The following is a 24299-nucleotide window of genomic DNA, read 5'->3' on the forward strand; positions in this document are numbered from 1 at the left end:
ACAGTCCCTTTCCCACATGGGGCTCACAGTCTTAAACCCCATTTTACAGATGAAGTAACTGAGGCCCAGAGAAGTTAAGTGACTTGCCCAAGGTCACACAGCAGACAAGTGGGGGAGCCAGGATTAGAACCCAGGTCTTTCTGAACTCCAGGTCCAGGCTGTATTTTCCCTGTAGCCTTGCCCAGACATCTGCCTATGTGGTCATTCGGGTCTTATTTCCAGGCTCTACCCAAATGGCCCTCACACGTGGAGGAGACTTCTCTTCCTTTTCCTCCACTCAAGCCAAGAGCAGACACAGCCAGTTGACCAACAACAAAGGCTCTAGAGTTGCCAACCTCCCTTTCCCTTCCCCTGATCCTCTGGGTCAAAACTCAACGGCCAAGCCCACGACCCGCAAGGGTCAGTCCTGCTTCCCCAACCCAATGAGCAAGACTTGCTCATTGCTCCTTCAGCCAAGTGGGATTTCATCTCGCCCAGGATCTGATGGCACTGCTCTTCCATGCTCTTCCATCTATAGAAACAATTCATCATTGACTTGGCATTGAGGCCGAGGTGGAGCTCTGGGTGTGGGCTGGGCCATCTGTGTTTCAAACCTGCTCAGTGATTGTCTTATAAAAACCCAGCGTTCCACCCAGAACTGCCGGCGGAGCTCTCACACGGAGAATGTGCCACGGGTGATGCTGCCTAGAGACGGATTCTCTGGTTTGGGATCATTTGCTGAGGAGAGGCGGCGGTAAGAAAATGTGTGGCAAAGTTTGCAATCTGCCCAATCTGTTCCATGTCATTCCTATTTGCACTGAATTGAGTGGCTCATTTCTGTTCTTGCTCCTTGGCGTGGCTCTTGGGGACAGTTAGCAGAGCTGAAAACTAGCTCTTGGACCCCTCCCTCTTTTCACTGGCTTACTTTATTCACTGAGCCGCTGAAGGAGGGATTTATTTTCTGCATTAACGTGGGCTAAAACCGGTGCTTTTTGCCAAAAACAAGCCACAGTTGTCACCCAGAGGTCTGAGAAAACTTTATTGAACGAAAACAAATGTGGAAGAAGTTAATTACTGCACTATTTCCCCTATTATTCTACTACATCCCCCCTCCCCAATCTATTTTAATGTTCACCTCCCCCTGCCACCTTTAAACTTGTCGTGAACAGAGATTGGCTCTGCCACCTCTGCTGTATGATACATCCTACAGGACCTCTACTCATGTGTGCCTGTGGGTCTGTGTGGATGGTCCTATATTCTGTGAATTTTAGAGGGAGAGCCAAGGTGTGCTGGAGGAAGAAATTCCAGGAAATAAAAAGCAGATTGTGGAAAAAGGAGATATAAGCGAGTGACACTTTTATGAAAGGCTGTGGGCGGGCCAAGCAAGCACCCAGTAGAAATATGCAGATTTGGTGCCCCCTGCTGTCTTTTACAATTGGAGCTGCCAGTGTAAGGGGGGGGGGACCCCAATAAAATAAAAAATCCCACCACCAACCAAAGCCCAAGAGCATCAGACACAGAAACACCCAATTCTGCACAACAGCTCCGGCACCCAAACGCAGGAGGGGGAGGTCTTTGCCAAGTGACTCACTTCAGTGAGTCTCATTCCCTGGTAGGGACATGGTGGAGGCAGAGCCCTGAGAAATGCGCCTAAAAATATCAACAACGCGTCACTCATGAGATGCGGAGGAAAGAGAAAACAGAAATCTAGCCAAGGAGCTGTGCCCCAGATAACTCTTTGGGGAGCATGTTAGGGGGGCTTCAGTCCCACTCTTTCTTCCCCTGCTCGCCTCCCTCTCAATCACGCGTTTTCTTTTTATATAAATTGTTTTGGATGAGATTTTAAAGTGAGTACAGTCAGAGTGAAGACACTCAAAAGTACAGGGTTAGCATTTCTACTTTAACATAGATACATTTAAGCCAATGCACTCAAATGTTTTCATTTGGGACCTCCCCACCCGTGAAATTCTTGGGCTATCCATGCGCACTGTTCTCTTCCCCTGGCTCACCAACCCCACCCCCACCCCCATCTTCTTCCCCATAAAAACCCCAGTTTGACTTGCAGAGGTCATCAGGTTTGGGCTTGGTAGGATTCTCCATCCCAATATATCTTTGGGGCTAGGAGGAAGAGAAGGAGAAAGGGAAAGAGGAAAGAAGGAAGGCAGAAAGTGAAGGAGAAACGGAGGAAGGGAGGGAAAGGAAGGAAGGAGGGAGAGAGGGACGGGAGGAGAAAAAAAGAAGTGCAGAAGGAAAGCCCAATGGATAGCAAGGGCCTTTCACATTTTTCATATATTCATTTTACTCTTCTATCTCTCTCTACTTATTCTCCCTTCTCCTCCTCTTCTACCAGCTTTCTCTTCTCTCTCCATTTCTCCATTTAGACTTCATTCATTCATTCATTCAATCGTATTTATTGAGCACTTACTGTGTGCAGAGCACTGTACTAAGCGCTTGGGAAGTAAAGTTGGCAACATATAGAGACAGTCCCTACCCAACAGTGGGCTCGCAGTCTAGAAGGGGACTTCATCTTTTCCCTTTCCTTCCTACCCAAATTACCACTGTGGAAGTCCAAAGCAATGAAGATGACCTTTTCCCTCTTCCCCTCTTCCCCTAGATTGCCCCTTAAATTCATTCATTCATTCAAATGTATTCACTGAGCACTTACTGTGTGCAGAGTAATATACTAAGTGCTTGGGAAAGTACAATAGAGCAATAAAGAGAGATAATCCCTGCCTACAAGGAACTCAGGTGACACTGACTTGTGCAAATCAAAAGTTCCAGGTGAATCTCAGGATACCCAGCAACAACCTAGTGGGTGGGCAGGTGAGAGAAGGAAGGCCAATCATTTCATTCTCACAGCATGACAACATCAATCAATCAGTGGTATTTATTGATCACTTACTGGATGCAGAGCATTTTACTAAACGCTTGGGAGAGTACAATACAATGGAGTTGGTAGACATGTTCTCTGCCCACAATGACCTTACAGTCTAACATGCTCCTTTTTATCCATGAAGTGAGAGTCACCAAATGCATAGTCCTTCCCCACCCCCCGCCCCCCGATAAATAATTCCAGTGGGCAATCCTTATCAATAATATAGCTACCTTTCACTTATGGAATATGCTAACTGGAAGTAATTGAACCCCAGAATAAATGCAGCTCCTTTTATTTTGTGGTTTAAAACCCCAGCAGATAGTGTGCCCCATTCTACAGATAGATGTTCTTACACTGAAGATGGACCCCACCTCCGGATGGGGTCCAGAGGAAGTAGAATATGACAGATGGGCAGTAATGCAGCTGGAGAATTTGAAATGCTTCTGCCTTTATTACTGAGAAAGAAAGTTTCTTCAAAGAGTAGCCCTCAAGAATACCTGTGTCCATGCTCCATTATGGGTTTTGAGGACAAAGCTAACAACTCAGTTATCAAGTTCTCTGGGTGGAGAGGCATAAGAGAGAGAGGTTGGTCAGCTCTGTGTAAGGAAAGTTCCTTGTATGTCAAAACAACTAATCAGCAGACTTCACCCCAAAATACTTTTCTGGTCTGACAAGAGGCTTCTAGTGGTTTTTTAAGAGGAAATAAACAGTAACAGGAACCTGGAATGAAAGTGACTTCTCATTCATAACTCTAAAATGCCAAGGGACATTTAGACTAATGCTGTTGGATACAAAAGAAAGTTTAAAAATTAGGTTTTCTTCACTGACATGCAAAAGCTTTTAATCCATTGAGTAAAGACTTCTCCAGAGTTTTGAAATGAAGACTTGGCGGCATATGGAAGGCAAAGACTTTGCATGGTGATCCATTTCCCTGGGTCTGAATGCCCTTGGGTGAAGGTAAAAGCAAGACATTAAGATCTTTTTTTTATAATGACAGTAACATCAGAGAATTAAAGCAGTTGGGAGTCCAATGTAACTAATTTCAAACTATGGTTACATTCAGAATTGTCAGAAAGTGGGGGTAGAGCAGTGGCCTGGGAAGGACCTGGGTTCTAATCGTGGCTCCACCACTTGTCTGCTGTGTGACCCTGGACAAGCACTTAATTACCCTCATTTAGTTACCTCATTTGTAAAATGGGGATCAAGACTGTGACTCCCATGTGGGACATGGACTGTATCCAAATCGATCCGCTTGTATCTACTCCAGTGCTTAGAACAGTGCCTGGCACAAATACCATTTTTTTAAGTGGTATTTTTTCTACAGCTCAGACTGATAATGAACTAGATATTTACCCTCTTCTAGCCGGTTTTCAGAAAAGGCCTTTTAAAAATAAAATGGCACCTGTTAAGTGCTTACTATGTGCCAAATACTGTTCTAAACACTGAGGAAGATAGAAGCTAATCAGGTCAGACACGGTCCCTCTCTGACATGGGGCTCCCTTGGTCCAAACTGATGGGTTGGTCTAACCTCCAGGTATGACCATCTGCTCTGTAGAATCCAAAGGGAATCCAAAGATGGCAAATGAGTCACTGCCAGGGCTTGCTCCCACCATGGAGACAAGACTGAAGGCTTTGGGCCTGCCTAATTAACCTCTAAGTTAGTCAGGCAATAATGTTGGTGTGATGATGTCTCTGGGGCCTGAAGCTGAAATGTCAGCCGGTGTGAAGCATGGTAATAAACGCTGAGGTAGATACAAGCTAGACTGTAAGCCCACTGTTGGGTAGGGACTGTCTCTGCATGTTGCCAACTTGTACTTCCCAAGCGCTTAGTACAGTGCTCTGCACACAGTAAGCGCTCAATAAATACGATTGATTGACTGATTGATTGATTAAAGCTAGATACACAGTCTGTGTCCTACGTGGGGCTCATAGCTCATAGTCTTCATCCCCATTCTCACCATCCTCCCTCCTACTTAAGACTGCAAGCCTCAATGTGGGACTTGATTATCTCATAATAATAATAATAATCATAATCATGGTATTTGTTAAGCGCTTACTATGTGCCAGGCACTGCACTAAGCACAGGGGTGGATACAAGCAAATGGTGTTGGACATGGTCCCTGTTCCACATAGGCCTCACAGTCTCAATCCCGATTTTACAGATGAGGGAACTGAGGCCCAGAGAAGTGAAGTGACTTGCCCAAGGTCACACAGCAGGCAAGTAGCGGAGCCAGGATTAGAACCCATGACCTTCTGACTCCCAGGCCTGTGCTCTAACCACTATGCCATGCTGCTTCTCTGCATCTACCCAGCACTTAGTACATAGTAAGCACTTAACAAATAGAATTATTATTAGTAGAAGCATTGTTATTATTAGTGATTATTACAATAATAAAATACCCAATTAGTTGGCACAGCAGATAAAATAGTTTTGTGCTTCCTCTCAGAGCACAGACATTTAATATGAAATTTCAGCCATAATCCACACATTAGTAATAGCCCCATGGAGGTGTCCTAAGCATTATCATTCTTATTGTATAGATGGAGAAATTGAGGGCCTGGAGTGGTTTGCCCAATCCCAAGCAGTGATTCAGCCAGGAAAAACCAGGAATAAAAATCAGCCAATAGAAACCAGCAGGCCTGATTCCTCTCCTCTCCTTGTTTATGCTTCCTTTCCCTTCCCTACCCAGAAATCTGGACCTGTCCTCCAGAAGCAATTTCAAAAAATTATTTTAAAATTTCCAGTCCAGCTTGACAGCCAAAGAGGTGAAGCTGTTGGAGGCTCCACCTGTGAATTTTGGCAACTTCGCTCCAAACTTTTCCTAATTCTGGAGTTCAGCTGCTGCTCCTTTCTCTTGGATTCAGTGTTTCACAGAACTAGCCACTATCTTCCGCCTGGCCAGAAATACCTTGAATTTCCTGTCACCGGGGATATGATGATGAAGTAGAAAAAAATATTTCTCTGTGGTTTCTCTGAAGCCACTGCTCCTGCCTCGAAACTTAAGCCATTTGGAAAGCTTGCTGTCAAACAGTTGCCTGTGCGTAGGCGGTACAGCACCAACATAAAGTTCTTGTTTGTGTCTGCCAGGCCGTGTTATTTTGAAGTGGTTGGCATTTGCGGAACAGCAGCCCAGCATCTGCAAGAAGGTTGGGCCAGGATTCCCTATCTTTCTTGTCTGTGCCAGCTGTGCTTTCATTGGCAGCCCTTCTCCTTTTTGCCTTTCCTTGGGGGAGGATACTGTCTCTCTTTCCTTTTCTTCCTCTTTCTCTCTCCCTCTCTCCCTCTTCATCCCTCTCCCTCTATCCCTATCTCTTCCTCTTTTCTTTTCTTTCCCCCTCTACCTCTCTCTTTCTCCCTGTCTCTCCAACTTCCTCTCTCTCCCTCTCTCCAACTTCTTCTCCCTCCCTCATTCCAACTTGCTCTCTCTCTCCCTCTCCCCTCCCTCTGCTTTTCTCTCTCCCTTTTACACAGCACAACTCTTCTGCTCACAGTCATGCCAGAGGTTGTGTGAGGATAAGATTATGAGGGTGGATCCTCTCTCTTCTGCTTTCAGGGCCCTAAAGCTCAACCTTTAAATTGTTGACAGACTTGAAGAGCTGCTTGTGCTATAGAACCAGGCCTTCTTCTTCCTTCTTTTAATTATTTCTTATTTGTGTTGGTTTTTCAGAGCCTCATGAACATAAACACATTGGAAACCCTGTTTCGCACCCATGGTGGCATTGAAATAACAGTAAAAGCTTTTTTAGTAATTGTAGTGGTATTGAAGTGACCATACGGTGTTAGTGCATGAGTTCTAGTCCAGTAAGACTCCAAATTTAAGCTGCCCTCCTGTGGGTAGTGAAGTAAAGCGACTGGGTGGGGAGAGGGAGAAAGGAGCAAGGGAAATAGGGAAAGAAGAGGGAGAGCGGGAGATGAGAGAAGGAAAGAAAGGGGAGATATTAGGAGCAAAAGAGGAAGGAAGGAAAATGGTGGAAAAAAAAGGAAAGAGCAGGGAAGAGGAGGGGGACTAAAAGGAAAAGGTTGGTGAGAAAGCAGGAAAGGAGAAAAGAAGAAGAGACTTTAATCTCATAAGAACTTGGAGAGAGTGTGGTGGCAAGCCACAAAGATGATTAAAAGTTAGAAAATTAGGTTGAGGAGAAAAAGCTAAAGGAATAGCTGCTTCCTATTTCATTATATGAAAACACAATAACCGTGTTCTAGCGCATTCTTTTTTCCACATACTCTTGCTTTTTCTAAAGAACTAATTTAAGATGCACATTAACTTCCTTCTTGTCAAACATGGTGAATTTTTCAGTTTCATGAACCCCAAACCCAAATGCACAATTGCCTATCCCTCTCAAACGGGCCCCAATCTCACCAGAAATGTCTTTCAGTATGGGTCTGTGGGTTTGAGAAAAGCAGGGCAGCAGAGAGGTCTAGTAGGAACAGTATAGGTCTAAGACTCAGAGGACCTGGGTTTTAATCCCAGCACTGCCATGGACCTTCTGAGTGACCTTGGACAAGTCACTTAACTTCTCTGAGGCTTCATTTCCTCATTTGTAAAACAGGGATAAAATACCAGTTCTCCCTTCCTCTTAGACTGTGAATCCCAAATAAAACAGGGACTGACTCTGATCTGATTATCCAGTTTCAATCCCAGTGCTAAATACAGTGCTTGGTGCATAGTAAGTGCTTAATGAATACCATTATTATTATTATTAGGAGACAAAAGGAAAGGAATATGGGGTGTTGAGTGAGATTTCCTCCCCCTTTTCCCCAAGACAATCACTTCTTCACCTCCCTTCCCTCATTCTCTAAACCCTTCAACATTTCCTTGGACCCTTAAATGAAGAACAATGAAAGAGACCCTTCTCAAAGGCAAACCAGTAAAACACCATTCCACTCTGTTTCCAGTCAACTGCATCTGTCTTGGACCAAAAAGTCAGGTCACTGGTTTTCTGCTTCAGCTTTCTGAGGTGCACTCTTTTAAGTGAGAGGTCCCTCTGTTGTCTTTCCTGCCACTTAAATAGCTCTCCCCAAAAATAAAATCCTGGTTCCCAACTCCCCAGAGTGAATTTTTTTCATTTGAGGACCAGGATGAAAGTGGGAGTTCCCTGGCACCCTCAGGGGCAAGAGTTTGTGTCTTCCACCCAATGGAGCAGGGATTATGGGCCTGTATGATCCCTGATTCATTCATTCATTTCATTCAATCGTATTTATTGAGCGTACAAGTACAAGTATTTATTTATTTATTTATTGAAGTACAAGTTGGCAACATATAGAGACAGTCCCTACCCAACAGTGGGCTCACAGTCTAGAAGGGGGAGACAATAGAACAAAACAAAACATATTAACAAAATAAAATAAATAGAAAAAACATGTACAAATAAATAGAGTAATAAATACATACAAACATATATACATATATACAGGTGCTGTGGGGAGGGGAAGGAGGTAAGGCAGGGGGGAGATCCTGATAGCAGGGATCATGTCTTTCTATCTCTGTTGGGCTTTCCCAAGTGCTTAGCAGAGGGCTCTACACATGTAGGCCCTCAATAAATGCTATAGATTGTTTGATTGACTGCTGCGGCCATGGTCCCACCTAATGCCCAATCCAACAGCTGGAGGCCTTCTTCCCCAGCTCAGGGGCCTACAGCCAGGCTTAGACTCCTGCCCCACCAGCCAGAGGGGGAGGGGAGGGGTCAGCTCAATATTTCATGATGGCTAGTAATAATTAACTCACAGTATCAGGTATTTCCTTAGCACTGTCATATCAAATTATCCCATTTTATCATCAAGACATCCCTGCATGGCAGCTACTATTATCTCTATTTCATAGATAAGGAAATAGAGATACATTGGCCTGAAATCACACAGTCAGTCAGTCAATCATACTTATTGAGTGCTTACTGTGTGCAGAGCACTGTACTAAGCACCTGGGAGAGTATGATATAACACAACAGGCCAGCAGAAGAACTGGGAGTAGAACCAAGGTCCCTTGATTTCCAGATCCTCTAAACCACACCCGCCTCTTGTTCAGCTCCAGATTCAGGACAGGTCCAGATTCCCACATCGACTGCAGAGACGGTAGCCCAGGCATGCCACCCATTGCTAGGGGCAGGAGCTGGGGGATTATGGTGAGGGGTTGTATATATATTTGTACAGATTTATTACTCTATTTATTTTACTTGTATATATTTACTATTCTATTTTGTTATTGATGTGCATCTAGCTTTATCTCTATTCTGATGACTAGATACCTGTCCACATGTTTTGTTTTGCTGTCTGTCTCCCCCTTCTAGACTGTGAGCCCGTTGTTGAGTAGGGACCGCCTCTATATGTTGCCAACTTGTACTTCCCAAGCGCTTAGTACAGTGTTCTGCACACAGTAAGCGCTCAATAAATACGACTGAATGAATGAATGAGGGATAGCCTAAGGGTATCTGACTCAGTCAGTCAGTCCATCAGATTTATTGAGCACTTACTGTGTGCAGAGAACTGTACTAAATGCTTGGGAGAGTACAATATAACAGACATATTCCCTGCCCACAATGAGCTTACAGTCTAGAGGGGAAGACAGACTTTAATATAAATAAATAAATTACAGATATGTACATAAAGGCTGAGGGGTACTATAGAAGTGACTTCAGCTTCCAGCTGACCCCTATTCAACTCCAAGGGGCAGAGTGGCTTAGTGACAACTGCCCATCTGCCCTAAAAATTGGGGGGCTTTGCTTCCACAGTCCTGGCCTGGGGTTTGGATTGACCCTCCATTACCTCCTGGATTGTCCCTGACCTCAGTTTTGGCAGCAAAGAGCAGCAGTGGGTGACCCAATAGGTTCAGTCAAACCGTGAAATAGCAGGGAAATAGCAGGATTGATTGGTTCCTTAGTGCTCCAGCACCGCTCCGGCCAAGGGGGAGAGAGAACCACAACAAGTTTGCCCCAAATACCTCATGAATTAGCATGATATACGAGCATACCTGATTACACATTCAGAAATGATGGCATCACTGGAACAGAGTCATCTGTGGAAAAAAAGCAAATTAATGATCAACCCTCTAAGCTTTTAAGGCTGAAAGATTCAGAGACACATTGCTGATTTTGCAGTTAACTTGAAGAATCGTACACAGTTTTACACTGTACTCTTAGATCAGTGTTTTTTAGTTTACTGTCTGCTAAAGCATTGAGTTACAACAGGTATTTGCATAATAAATTTATTTGGGGGGAAAGCGATAAGCTCCTGTTAGTATTAATTTAGGGTATCTACTCTACTCTTTGCCTTTGGGAGGGTAATAATGGTATTTGTTAAGTGCTTATGTGCCAAGCACTGTATTAAGCGTTGAGCACAGTACTAAGCGCTGGGTATTAGCTATGTCCCTCCCATCCCTCCCCACAGAGGGGCAACAGGCCCCAATCACCTCATGCCAGTCTTGTCAGACTTGGTTTTGAACAAACACCCTTATGTGCCATCTTTACTGCAATGACCAAGAGAGAGGCACAATTCTTCTTTCTCTCTCTTCTCTCTCTCTCTCTCTCCCTCTCTCTCACACACACATACACACACACCCAACCCCGCCCCAGAGAGAGCACAAGAACCAACAACATCCATCCACACCTAGATAATCAGTCAGAGAAACAGCATAGCCTAATGGAAAGAGGATGAGCCTGGGAGTCAAAGGACATGGGTTCTAATCCCACATGACTGCTGGGTGACCTTGGACAAGTTACTTACCTTCCCTGGGCTTCATTTCCCTCATCTGTAAAATGGGGGTTAAGAGTGTGAGCCCCATGTGGGACAGGGACTGTGTCCAATGCGATTACCTTGTATCTACCCTGGCACATAGTAAGCACTTAACAAATACCACAATTATTATTTGCTCTTCCCCCTTCTGTCCAGCTTTTTTGGATCTGAGAGCCCCTCTGGGCTTAGCAGGGTCACTGTAGCTGCACGTTATTATTAAGGTAATCAGATAATCAGGCTTAGAACAGTGCTTGGCACAAAGTTAGTGCTTAACAAATACCACAATTATTATTATTATTATTAGCAGTTCCTTCATTGACTATTGTGGGCCATACTCAATAACGTTTGGCAAGATAGGCCCGTGAACAATACGGTCCTGGAACAAAGTCCGTCTATTAGCAGTGAAGTTATGCTTATCTTAACACAACTTCACTGGGTAGGTCATTTGAGGAGAACACTGATATGAAAATACAAAACCATTGCTTTTTGGTGTGCTGAAATCAAGTGAGCAGAGGAAACATCTTAAGGGCCTAGTGAAGTTTTGCAGCCTCCAGACAATATGGCATCACAACCAAAAGCTGGGAGGCAACTGTGGAAGCCTGACTGGCATAACACACTGCATTAGGAAGTAATGGCTGTTTTTGAGCAGAAGCTTGAGAGCAATGGAAAAAAAGTGGCAAGAAGATGTGACGGCACTACAGTGCTAAAGACTTCCAGTTTGCCTTGAAGCTTGATGCCACAATCTATCTGACAGCCTCCCAGAGGCTATGCTGGCCTGTTTTATTCAATTTGCTGCTTCCTTGTCTATAATTGCATTGTTATACAATGTGCTGCCTGAGTAACAGAATTATATGACTACATATCATACTGTACTACCAACAGGGATATTTGGCTATGCAGAGTTTCCTTGATGCAGGATGATATATAATCATGGTTTCCTTCTACTTTATTATTAGTCCATAAACACTAGACTGACTCTTCCAAGTGGTTCACAATCATTTGCATGCCTTCTTGGCTATTTGCCTCTTGGATAGAGTCATCCATCTATCCATCCATCCATCTATCCGTCTTCGGTAACTGTCAGTTAATCAATCAACAGCATTTACTGAACAGCTACCATATGCAAAGCACTGTACTAAACCACATGGGAAAGTACTATAACTTTCTCTAGAACTTTTGAAGTTGCCCTTAGCCTGTTGAATCAGAAGAATTTCTCAGAGGAATTGAGAAATTCCTATGCCTCTGGAAATCAGAAGATCTGGAGAATGGCATTCTAGTCCATAACGTGGGCCAAGACTGTACATATACTCCTGCCTGCCTCCTTGCCTGTTGCACTGTGCCCCAGTGAGACTATGACTGGCAGAGATGAGAGAGGACTGCCGAGGTAGCTGAGGGAAAGTTAGACCTATATATCAGGGAGTCATTCACAGGGGAGCTGGCTTTGTAGAAAGAGGGTAGGGATGTGGTTTGGCGAAGCTGAGACGGAAGGGCGTTCCAGGAGGGGAGCAGTGCTTAAAGAGTGAGTCAGAAGTGGGAGAGCCAAGGCCAAGGCTAAGGAATGGGTAGGAGATGTGTTTGGAAGAAGTGAAGAGTATTTGTAGGGGTGTAGCAGGAGAACAAAATGAAAAATAAGAGGGAGCTTTTTGACGACCATGTAAGGCAGTTCTTCTTAGAAGTCTTATAAAGTCTCAGTATGAAGAGAAACCTGAAGAGCAAGAGATTTGGGGAAATCGTAATTCCTCTGCAACTTTGCACAATGCCTTCAGGAATAGAGAAAATGGATTTAAGAAGTAGTATGTGGGATTTAGGCGATACATAAGCAAGAATTTCCTGACAGTGAGGGATTTATAATCCTGGAATGCTTGATTAAGGAGACCGTGGAAACCTTTTTACTGGAAGGCTTTAAAAAGCAGTAGAGAGTCTCAGTGAAGCAAGATAGTTTCAGAGTGGTTCTGCAGGAAGGCAGGAGTTTTGACTAGATTTATTTCTTATGGTTCTTCTAGTCCTATGGCTTCTTGAATCCTATAATAACAACAGTATTTATTAGGCATAATATTTGTTAAATATTATGTGTTAAGCACTGAGATAGATGCAAGATAATCAAATCAGACACAGTCCCTCTCCCACATGGGGCACACAGTCTGAGATGTAGCCTTCTCTTTGTATGTGGGAGAATACTGCTTTTGTGGCTTCTTTGTGAAATGGGGAGAAAGGTTTCTTGTTCTCCCTCCCTTTATTTCCAAGTGTGGCCTTAGCTATTCCCCAAAGAAGTGTCTTGAAGCCAGTGAGTATGTCTGAAAGCGGCCAAAGGGGTTTGCTCAATGAGAACCACCCTCCTCCCTCTGCCCAATTTCACAGCTGCTATACCTTGAAAACATAAAAACGGAGAAGGCAAGGATAATAGTAAATATGACAAAAGCAATAGGACATTGTGGCTAGTGTAGCAGGATGTCAGGCTCCTTGCAACTCTGTCAAAACAGTCACAAAAGTTACGGCCACAATCTCAGTCTTCCCAACATTCTAAAAGTGGAGAATGTTATAGTGCCATGTTTGCATCCTTCCCAGGTTGAGAGTTTATAAGACAACTAAGATAAACAACTTTTCAAGGTGGTCAACTGCTTCCCCTTACTATATTCTCCCAAGCTACCCAGGAAACACTGGGTCTTCACTTCCTCCAGGCAAATCTCCTACCCAATACATTCCCAGGGTTAGGACCTGGCGCTACAACCATACATAGAAAGCTTCACCCAGTCTCACAAATACTGATGAAAACATGTACTAGGGTTCTAGTAGGTGTTTACATGAGCCCACTCTTTCCTAAGCCAAAGGGAGAACTGAACTCAAAAATCCTATGATTTGTGCAAGTGAAAAAAAGCAACTCTCGATACCAGTCTTTTCTGTGCACATAAAACAATTCATTTCATAAGATCAATTAACAAAGTCATTAATTTCTAAAACAGATCCAGCTTCCTTATTAAGCTTGTGTCTTGTATAAGGAGTTGCATTCGGAAACATAATTTAAAATCTAAAATCTGCATTCATAATAGTCCAAAGGTACAGTTCTCCAAATGGCCACCAGATGTCAGAGTTATCAACAGTAAAAAATATCCTTTAAAGTCACTTTCTTTGTGAAGCTTCTTAAATGCAAATCCATTTTCATACAAGGTAACAGTAAAGGCTCAGCAGAACTTCCATACTCAAGTTTGAAAGGCTTAAAAAGTATATCTATGTGCAAAGATCACGTCCAAGATCCCTATCTGGGTAGGGATTTTTTGCCCCTCACTTAGAAAAAATGTTCGGTAGCCCTGTAGGTTATATATGAAACATTTTAGGCTGTTGAGGGTTTCTAGGCAGTCTTTTAGCCCAATAAAATTTCTAGTTTGTGTGTTTTGGGTAGTTGAAGAATTATGGATTTTTTTTCCTTTCTGCAATGCACACCTGCCTGGATACAATGCGCTGCGGGGTTGGGAATAAAGGGTTTTGGCCATGGGGAAAACAGGACTCAGTATTTCATGGCAAGTTAGCAAGTATTTAGACCTCTTGCTGGCCTCATGGTTCCCATTTAGAACTCCAGGAATTCTATTCAGTGAACATACCATAAGGGATGAATTTCTACCTTCAGTTCTAAATTGGCATGTTACATGTAAATCACACAGAATCAAAATAAATACTCCAGGCACAGATCATCTGAACTGCTCTCAATGTAATTAAACATTACACACCCATGGTGCTATACATATAAAATGATAATACTTATCAAAACATAGGCAGTGTGCATACACTAATGTTACCCTACGTTATGAGTGTTGTCTAATGGAGGACCTACATACTAAATGAGCTAAATACTCCCGGTGACAAATAATCCTAAATATAATAGAAAATAACTAAAACCCAATTATTAACAAGAATATGTCTTGGGCAATGTTGGAAATCTTAGATCAATCATCAGTAGAATCGGTTTCCTAAAAAACAATGTTATTTATTTTATTTTGTTAATATGTTTGGTTTTGTTCTCTGTCTCCCCCTTCTAGACTGTGAGCCCACTGTTGGGTAGGGACTGTCTCTATATGTTGCCAACTTGTACTTCCCAAGCACTTAGTACAGTGCTCTGCACACAGTAAGCGCTCAATAAATACGATTGATTGATTGATTGATAGAGTCAGGGATAATAATAATAGTAACTGTGGTATTTATTAAGAGCTTACTATGTGCAAAACACTGTACTATGCGCTGGGGTAGATCCAGGATAATCAGGTCCCACATGGAGCTCACAGTCTAAGTAGAAGGGAAAACAGGTATTGAATCTCCATTTTGCAGTTAGAGGGAACTGAGGCACACAGAAGTCATACAGCAGGTACATGGTGGAGCTGGGATTAGAACCCAGGTCCTCTGATTCCCAGGCCTGTGTTCTTTTCACTAGGCCATGCTGCTTCTGGGGTTAGGATTAGGGTTAGGTACGGGGCAAGGGTTACAACTAGGGTTAGGTTTAGGTTAAGGAATGGGGCTTAGGTTCAGGGTTAGAATAACTGGTTTGACATGAAAGGAGAAAGAAGAGAGTTGAGGGGATTGAACAGGCACAGTCTGCGATGGGAGAATCCATAGCAGCCTCTGGCTCTGGCTATTTCCAGAGGACTTTGTAGTCATGAGAGAAAGTTCCCCCAACATGGCCCAGCACAACATCCAGAACATTCCGTCCTCCACTCCCTTGCCTCCCCTCCCTCAACACCATAGGCCAGTTCTGCTCTTTCTTCCTGCTCAAGAGAGACCTAGGAAATATCTGAACATCTTCCCTAACCCCCCCCCACCCCCCCACCTCAACTGGCTAATTCAAGTATACGGACCCAGCCAAAGACTTCATCCCTCGACCATTTTACGAAGCACTGAAACAGCTTTCATGTTCTACTAGTGATGGTACTTATCAAGCATATATATTCTTGTGGCACTACAGACTCCATTCTAGAGTAGTAAACTGCTGCTTTTCTGGATTTTGAAATACCTGGGACTCTCAGCTCTCTAACAGTGTGGATCAATCAATCAATCGTATTTATTGAGCGCTTACTGTGTGCAGAGCACTGGACTAAGCGCTTGGGAAGTACAAGTTGGCAACATATAGAGACAGTCCCTACCCAACAGTGGGCTCACAGTCTAGAAGGGGGAGACAGAGAACAAAACCAAACATACTAACAAAATAAAATAGAATAGACATGTACAAGTAAAATAAATAAATAAATCCAGGTAGTTTCTTTATTAGGCCAAGCTATAAAGAAATTCTACATTTACTAGTCCTTCAATAGGTCCCAAATCCAGAAATCTCTGGGGTGTCTGACAGAAGGACCTAGCAACCACTACTGCAAGGGAAACCTGTGAATAGAAAGGCTCATGGCCTGAATCTGGGGGTTCTGGTAATTACATGGATCAATAATCATAACAGGGATAATAACCACTTACAATGCCTTACATGTATTTAGCGCCTTTCCGAGAGCTCACAATGCTTCACATCTCCAAAAAGGCCTTGTACGTGAAATGGACCAGAAATCACTATCTCTGTTTTAACAATTGGAAAATGGAGGGTTTGAGAGATGAAGCAGCTCATCTAAGGATCATACAAGTCGGTGTTCGACAGGTGACCCAAATACAGTACAGATTCCCTAGTTCCTAGTCTGAATCCTTTCTTGTATGAAGGTCCGCTCTACACAGACCCTATCACTGGGAGGGTGTCAGCTGGGATCCCCTGGGGTCACTGCCCTTTGAAATCAGTACTAAGTGACTGGTGCTTGGGCGAGACCACAAAAACCCCCAAAGGAACCCAAGGTTTCCTAAAATCAAATAGAGAAACCGAATGACTTCTGTCAGGCCAATCTTACTAAATCCAGGACAGGTCCCTCAAGTTATCATTAGCTGCAATTAACCCTCCTGTAGGGTGCCCCGTTTTTTATTGGCAGATGAGTGGCTTCCAGAGCAGTGATGATCCTTTCCTGCCTGTCGAAACTTCAAAGAAAACATTCCTGACTGGTCTTTTGACCCAAACCCTGATGACGAGCGCAAGAGAAGCAAACACGTTAATATCAATGAGAAACAGAAAGAACTGGTTCTGCAGCTCTCCCACTCTCTAGGTTGCTCGTGAGGCTTTAATTGAGTTCATCACTGTAGCTGAATTATTTTTAACCTTTAAGATGCTCCCACATTTTAAAAATAATATTAGATGGATAGAGATGGCAAGATGTGGGGTCAGAAAAAAAATGAAATTTGAACTCATAAAAGTAAGTAAATACCCTTACGGGGAATAGGACCTTACACTCAAGGGCCTGAAACACTTTTGTGGGGTAGAATTTGAGCTTTATTTATTTAATAATAATAATAATAATGGCATTTATTAAGCGCTTACTTTGTGCAAAGCACTGTTCTAAGCGCTGGGGAGGTTACAAGGTGATCAGGTTGTCCCACGGGGGGCTCACAGTCTTCATTTGTTTATTATTTGTTATTCATTATTTGTTGTTCATTGTTTATTTCTCAGACTTATCTAGGGGCTTTCCTCTGTAGCGTTCAATTATTGGCATTTAGTTTTTCCGAAAGGAGAAACTGAGGTGTTATCCTTGACTCCTCTCTTTCATTCAACCCACATATTCAATCTATTCACTAAATCCTGTCAGTTCAACTTTGACGACGTTGCTAAAGTCCTCCCTTTCCTCTTCATCCAAACTGCTACCGTGTTAATCCAAGCACTTATCCTATCCTGTCTCCATTGCTGTACCAGGCTCCTTGCTGACCTCCCTGCCTCCTGTCTCTCCCCACTCCAGTCCATACTTCACTCTGCTGCCCAGATTATTTTTCTACAAATAGCTCAGGCCATGTTTCCTAACTCCTCAGGAACCTCCAGTGGTTGCCCACCTACGGCCGCATCAAACGGAAACTCCTTACCATTGGCTTTAAAGCATTCAATCACCTTGCCCCCTCCTACCTCACCTCACTACTCTTCTACTAAGAAGAAGCAGCATGGCTTAATGGAAAGAGCATGGGCTTTGGAGTCAGAGGTCAAGGGTTCGAATCCCGGCTCTGCCAATTGTCGGCTGTGTGACTTCGGGCAAGTCACTTAGCTTCTCTGGGCCTCAGTTACCTCATCTGTAAAATGGGGAATAAGACTGTGTGCCCCATGTGGGACAACCTGATCACCTTGTATCTACCCCAGCGCTTAGAACAGTGCTTTGCACATAGTAAGCGCTTAACAAATACCATCATCATTATTATTATTATTATTGTTATTACTACAATCCAGCCCACAGACTTCACTCCTCTAATGCTCTAATCCTCATTATACTTCGATCTCATCTATCTCACCACTGATCTCTTGCCCAGGCTGTCCCTCGTCATATAACACAATTACACTCCCCTGCTTCAAAGCCTTATTGAAGGCACACCTCCTCCAAGAGGCCTTCTCTGACTAACCCCTCATTCCCTCTTTTCCCACTTCCTTCTGCGTTCCCCTGACTGCCCCCTTTATTTACCAACCCTGACCCCAGGCCCACAGCACTTACGTATGTAACCATAATTTATTTAATTATACTGATGTCTGCCTCTCCTTCTAGACTGTAAGCTCACTGTTGGCAAGGAATGTATATGTTACATTGTTGTACTCTCCCAAGTGCTTAGTACAATGCTACGTACACTGTAAGAGCTCAATAAATATGACTGATAGAGTAATTGATTCATTGAACTGATTTACCAAAAGTAAACCTATAAGTAAAGTGTACACGTAGCAAACTCCAGGAGTTTTTACTTCCAGTTCGCTGCCCATATCTCTAAATCATAAAAGAATCTAATGAGTTGAAACTATACAGACCAGCAGCAACATAAAAGACACCCACACACAAACACACACACATACACACACGTCCTCTTATATGAGTCTTACTGAACTCAAATTATATGAATAATTAAGGTCTAAAAATACACTTTGTCCTCATCAACAACAGTATTTATTGAGTGCCTTCTATGGCCAAGCACTGAACTAAGTGCTAGAGAGAGTACAATAGAAGTGGATAACTGAGTCACTAGATCTTTATATTTTAGACCAATGAAAATCATCACTTTAAATATCTTGATAAACAAAGCCACGTAATTTGTAGCTATGTAGCCAAAGTAAGTCCATGTCATTTGCGAAAGACTTGCTTCAAGAAGCAGTGAAGCCTAGTGGAAAGAGCATGGGCCAGGGGAGTCAGAGAATATGGGTTTTAACAACAGCTCTGCCATTTGCCTGCTTTGTGACCTAGGTCAAGTCACCTACCTTCTCTGTGCCTTAGTTTCCTCATCTGTAAAATAGGGATTAAACTGTTCTCCTGTTCTCATTCCTCCCTATTCTGAGGACTGTGTCTTAATTAACTTGTATTTACCCCAGAACTTAGTCACAGTGCCGGGTACACAGTAAGCACTTATCACTTACCATAATATTCTATTATTATTATCACTGCTTAACAATGAGGAGAGTCTATACTTCGGGATTTTCCACAAGTGCTATATCTTCCTGATTATAAAGATCCTAGTTTTATATTTGATACTGAGAGTGACCAAACCATATAGGGAACTGCAGAAATATGGATGTTTTCAGTCGACTAGGGCTCTCCTCTTACTGTCCATCTATTGATACACATTTTGTCACTTTGGTGTTTCTTGGTCAAGGAGCTGTAGCTTAACAATTCTTTTATTTTACAATATCTCTGGGCTTCTTGATCACTGTAGAAATGAAGTACCCAGGGTTTAGGTTGTCTAGTTTGAGTCAGAGTAAATCTGCCTGAACTAGCTGCCCTTAATCATGGTTCTTGCTCTGGGAAATTAAACCGAGACTACCCTCTACAAAATTTAATGCACCATCTCATGCCCTGGAATGAACACACAGCCTTCAGGTCAGTTTCTGTATGCTAGGCCTTGGAATTGTCCATGGCCTAATACCCAGACAATAATGTAATTTATACCCAAGCTTGAAAAGGAGTGGGCCTCAAAAGGAGACAGATCCAAAATGCATTCCCTTCTCCTTCCCCTACCCTCCTTTCTCCTGCCCCCATTCTCTCTTTCTCTCTCTCTTTCTCTCTCTCTCTCTCTCTCTCTCTCTCTCTCTCTATATATATATATATATATATATATCCTGGCACTTTTTAGAGATTGCTGATGAGAACAGGAGTGTGACCCAGTTGGAGTCAGAGGACCTGGGATCTAATCCCAGCTCTGATGTTGTCTGCTGTGTGACCTTGAGCAAGTCACTTTACCTCTCTGTGCTTCAGTTACCTCATCTGTAAAATGGGAATTAAGACTGTGAGCCCCATGTGGGATATGGACTGTGTCCAAGTTGATTTATTTGTACCTACCCCGGCGTTTAGTACACTGCCTGGCACACAATAAGTGCTTAAGAAATATCATAAAAAAAGAGCTGCTATGCGCCATCAGCAACCCTGACTCTTGGCATTAGGAAGCGCCCCTCTGGTTTGTCTTGGTGGCCCTGATTTTGAATTTATACCACTGCTCCCAGAGCTTATCTAGAGAATGTTCATGGAAAGAATGATTGAAAATGCTGAGCACATACCTATGGAGGCCAAGACTTTCTCTGGGATCATGCCATCTAGTAGCTTTTTCAGGAGGCAGAGGGAGACGGGATTAAGAATGCAGTTAGTTGACAAATAGGACCAGAGAAGGATACAGTTAAATAGGGTACAGAGAAACTGGAGAAGGTCCAGGGCAAAGCCACAAAAATGGTTACAGGGTTTGACAAAAGGTCTTATGAGGAAAGGTTAAAAGAGTTGAGGTTGTTTAGCTTGGAAAAGAGAAGGCTAAAAAGTGACTTAATAGCTGCTTCAAATATATGAAAGATTTTATGAGCAGGATCCTGAATAGTGTCCATATCCACAGGCAGAGTGGGCTTCAGGGATTCCGCTGCCCCCGTCAAGTCACATTGTGCGCGCACACACACACCATAACATCATGACATCATAACCCACTGCATAGCTCTCTGAGGTCATGGCTCACCTCACTTATCGTCTGAAGGCAGCCCCCTCCACAGAGGAAATGACAAGAGGACATGGGCCCCAACTTCCTGCCAGGGTCCGGCTAGACAGAAACAAAGAATGTTTGGACTGAATGGGGGAATCAAACACTGGAACTGGCTATTAGATATTTCAATTAAGGAAAAGAAAAGCTTCAATCATGCGGTCTGGAAGAATGATCGCTTGGAGAAAGGTTCTATCATGTGACATCTTGAGGCTCCTTTCAGCTCTCTGATACTCTGATTCACTATCCAGGTTTCATAAAAACTATAAAAATGAAGCAGGTTTAGGAAAAGAATTTATTAACAAAAAACTATTCAGAGAATTTGAAGACAAGTTTAGGAGAAATTACGTCATAGCTGTGAGCTTGCTAGGGATCAGTGCCTACCTAAGAGCAATCCTTATTCACTCATTTATTCAGTAGTATTTATTGAGAACCTGTTGTCAGCAAAGCACTATACTAAATGTTGGGAAAAAATACCTAAATGAGATTTAGTGACAGTCCCTGGCTCCAAGGAGCTCACACTCTAACAAGGGGGAAAGGTTGGTGACAGACCCATAAGGAGAGATGAAACAATAAACACCCGAAAGGAGCATATGAGACAAGCTCAATAATGATTACAATAAAAGTGATCCTGGGGCAGGATTTAGGGCAAAATAAATTCTCCTCTCAAAATTCCCAACTCCTGCGATCCTCTGCACCTCATCATCTCTCCTTATATTTCCTTTCCCACCTCTCCAACTTGCTGTCCTTGATGTTACAATTATTTCAGTGTTCCAGACACCTTGCAAGGATTACACCCCATGCTTTCATATTGATCATCATCCAGTGAAATATCACCACTCTGGTGGACTTTAATGTTATTTATGGAGAACCAATAATGCCTAGCACTGTATCAAGCAATCATATTTATCGAGTGCTTACTGTAAGCAGAGCACTGTACTAAGCGCTTGGGAGAATACAATATAACAGACAAATTCCCTGCCCACAACAAGTTTACAGACTACTGTCTTTATTGGGTTCCGGAGAGAGTACGATAAAAGTAAAAAGACCCATCCCTTCCCTCAAGAGACTTACACCATAGTGGCTGAGACTGACAAACAAAATGTAAAGCAATTAATAGTATTTACTGCGAGCTTACTGTGTGCAGAACACTTTACTAAGCCCTTGAGAGAGTACAATACAACAGAGTTGCTAGACGTGTTCCCTGTCCACAAGGAGCTTACAGCCTAGAGGAGGATTCATTGGTAAATTCATTGGTCATCATGTTTCAGAGACAGGGGAAGAATGATGCTGTGACCATATTCTTATGCCTTATAAAAGAAAGCAAGAATTATTGCTTGCAGTTTGTTACTAGATTAATTTCCAGATACAATCCGAGATACTGACTTTAAAGACACTTTTATGGTAAATTCAGTCCTGACTGGGTCCCTCCCTGGCAAGATTACAGTAACTCCGAGGAACCATGTGCTTATTCAAATAGTCTTCGTGATCTGGAATTGGAGACAGGATCCATAAATATATATATATATTTTTACTTGCATATGGTCTGACAGAACTTTAATCTTCTTACCCTCAGGGAAAGGGATACGACTCACTTCATTTCCTAAGTGGCTGCTTTATAGTTCTATCACTAATATTAAAGTACCTGTTAGATATAAAATATGTATAAAGTTAATTTTGATGTGTGCATCCAATCTATGATATTAATGACATTTTAATGGAATATTTTAAGTTAATATGCTGTGTAGTTATAGAACAATATATTTTCATTTCTACCTTGTGCACATTGATATATCAGAAGAAACCGATACAGATGAACCTCTAGTGCAAATACTAATTACAAGAAACCATTTACTATACTGAAACCTGAGGGAAATCATATTTGACAAGAAGATCAATATGAAATTATTTCATCATCCTCCGATGAAAAGCACACTCTAAACTCCAATTTATTATGTTGGATACAAAGCTCGATTGCCCTGTGTTGTGAGGGTGCCCAAGTTTAGCTCTGCGGTGTTGGGGGAGCTAAGATGTTGCAGACACATACGAACTACCACTGTATTATAGTTTCAACATCTTTGTGCCACACAACCCTATGGACCTTATCATGAATCTATACGGGGTAATGGGAGAATTGGAGCCTCATCATCAATTACTATCATTATTATCTTTATTATTGTTGTTATCCTTATTATTATTATCTCTCATTAATCTGTGGCTTTCTATTATTTGTATAAGTTGATGATTTACCAACTTTAATATAAAAGTTGGTACCAAGACAGGAGGAGCTAAAGGGAGATGTTGTTTAGGTTATAAATCAGAAGGAATATAGTATCACATAATACTAAGGCTGAAAACGCCCTTAAGAAATCATCTTTTAGACTGTGAGCCCACTGTTGGGTAGGGACTGTCTCTATATGTTGCCAACTTGTACTTCCCAAGCGCTTAGCACAGTGCTCTGCACCACAGTAAGCGCTCAATAAATACGACTGATGATGATTTTTTTCCTTCTAGGAAGCAATGTGCCCCAAACCATCCCAAGACAGGTAAGATTCTATCCTGTTTCTACACATCTGAGTTATCAGTCAAACAATGGTATTTATTGAGCACCTCCTGCATGCAGAGCATCATATTAAGTGTTCCGGGTGCCTCTGGGCCTTACTTGTATGTAAATAAGCAAAAGAAGAAACTAATGACCCTGAGTGTACAGTGGAGAAGAGTTATTAACATTGTAAGTGTCATGTCACGAAGTCCTTTTGGCTCCTGAGGCCACCATTCATTCATTCAATCAATCGTATTTATTGAGCACTTACTGTGTGCAGAGCACTGTACTAAGCGCTTGAGAAGTACAAGTTGGCAACATATAGAGATGGTCCCTACCCAACAGCGGGCTCACAACAATTTGATGGAACTTTCCAGGCCCTACTCCTTGCCTCAGGAGCGAGGGAAATACTACAATCTGGAGGATTGAGGTGATAGCTTTACCTTTCCCCGTCCCCCTGCCTGGTGCTATGGTTTGTTGACTGGGGTGGTGTGTAGGGCACTGCAGAACAGCCAGAACTAATCTCAGACCCAGAGGGGGAAGCTAAAGGAAGGGAATAATTATACCATCTTTAAACCACTCTCCCTCCCCAGATCACCTCTTCTCCCCTCTATCCTCTAGACTATAAGCTTGTTAGGGGCAGGGAATGTATCTGCTAATTTTGTTGCAATATATTCTCCCAAGAGCTTAGTACAGTGCTCTGTACTTGGTAAGAGCTCATTAAATACCACTGGTTGATTGATTGAGTACCCTGAAGTCACAAATACTGGGGCCACTAAACAGCTAACACCAGCCTGACGAAGCCAGAGTGGGCAGGCATGCCAAGAAAAAATAATGGGGCCTTTAATAATTATTTTTAAAATTCGTTGGCATATGGTCCACCACAGTAGACACTCTAAATAGGCACTCTAAGAAGCAGTGTGGTCTAGTGGAAAGAGTACGGGCTTGGGTGTCAGAAGCACCTTGGTTCTAATCCTGGCTCTGTCACTTGTCTGCTCTGTGACCCTGGGCAAGTCACTTCACTTCTCTGTGCCTCAGTTACCTCATCTGTAAAATGGGGATTAAAGCTGTGAGCCCCATGTGGGACATGGACTGTGTCCATCCTGATTATCTTGTATCTACTCCAGCACTTGGTACAGTGCCTAGCA

The 24299-nt window shown here is 42.9% G+C and overlaps 1 protein-coding gene across 1 annotated transcript in view; it reads right to left on the reverse strand.

Moving 5' to 3' along the window:
• Nucleotides 1–24299, reverse strand: part of CNIH3 (cornichon family AMPA receptor auxiliary protein 3) — a 124527-nt gene that overhangs the window by 85654 nt on the left and 14574 nt on the right. The window contains exon 3 of the mRNA XM_038761299.1: nt 9817–9861. Coding sequence (XP_038617227.1) covers nt 9817–9828 — 12 coding nt within the window. The 5' untranslated portion in view covers nt 9829–9861. The remainder of the gene's footprint in view (nt 1–9816; nt 9862–24299) is intronic.

Source organism: Tachyglossus aculeatus, chromosome 19 (genome assembly GCF_015852505.1).
Source record: "Tachyglossus aculeatus isolate mTacAcu1 chromosome 19, mTacAcu1.pri, whole genome shotgun sequence".
Taxonomy (NCBI): Eukaryota; Metazoa; Chordata; class Mammalia; order Monotremata; family Tachyglossidae; genus Tachyglossus; species Tachyglossus aculeatus.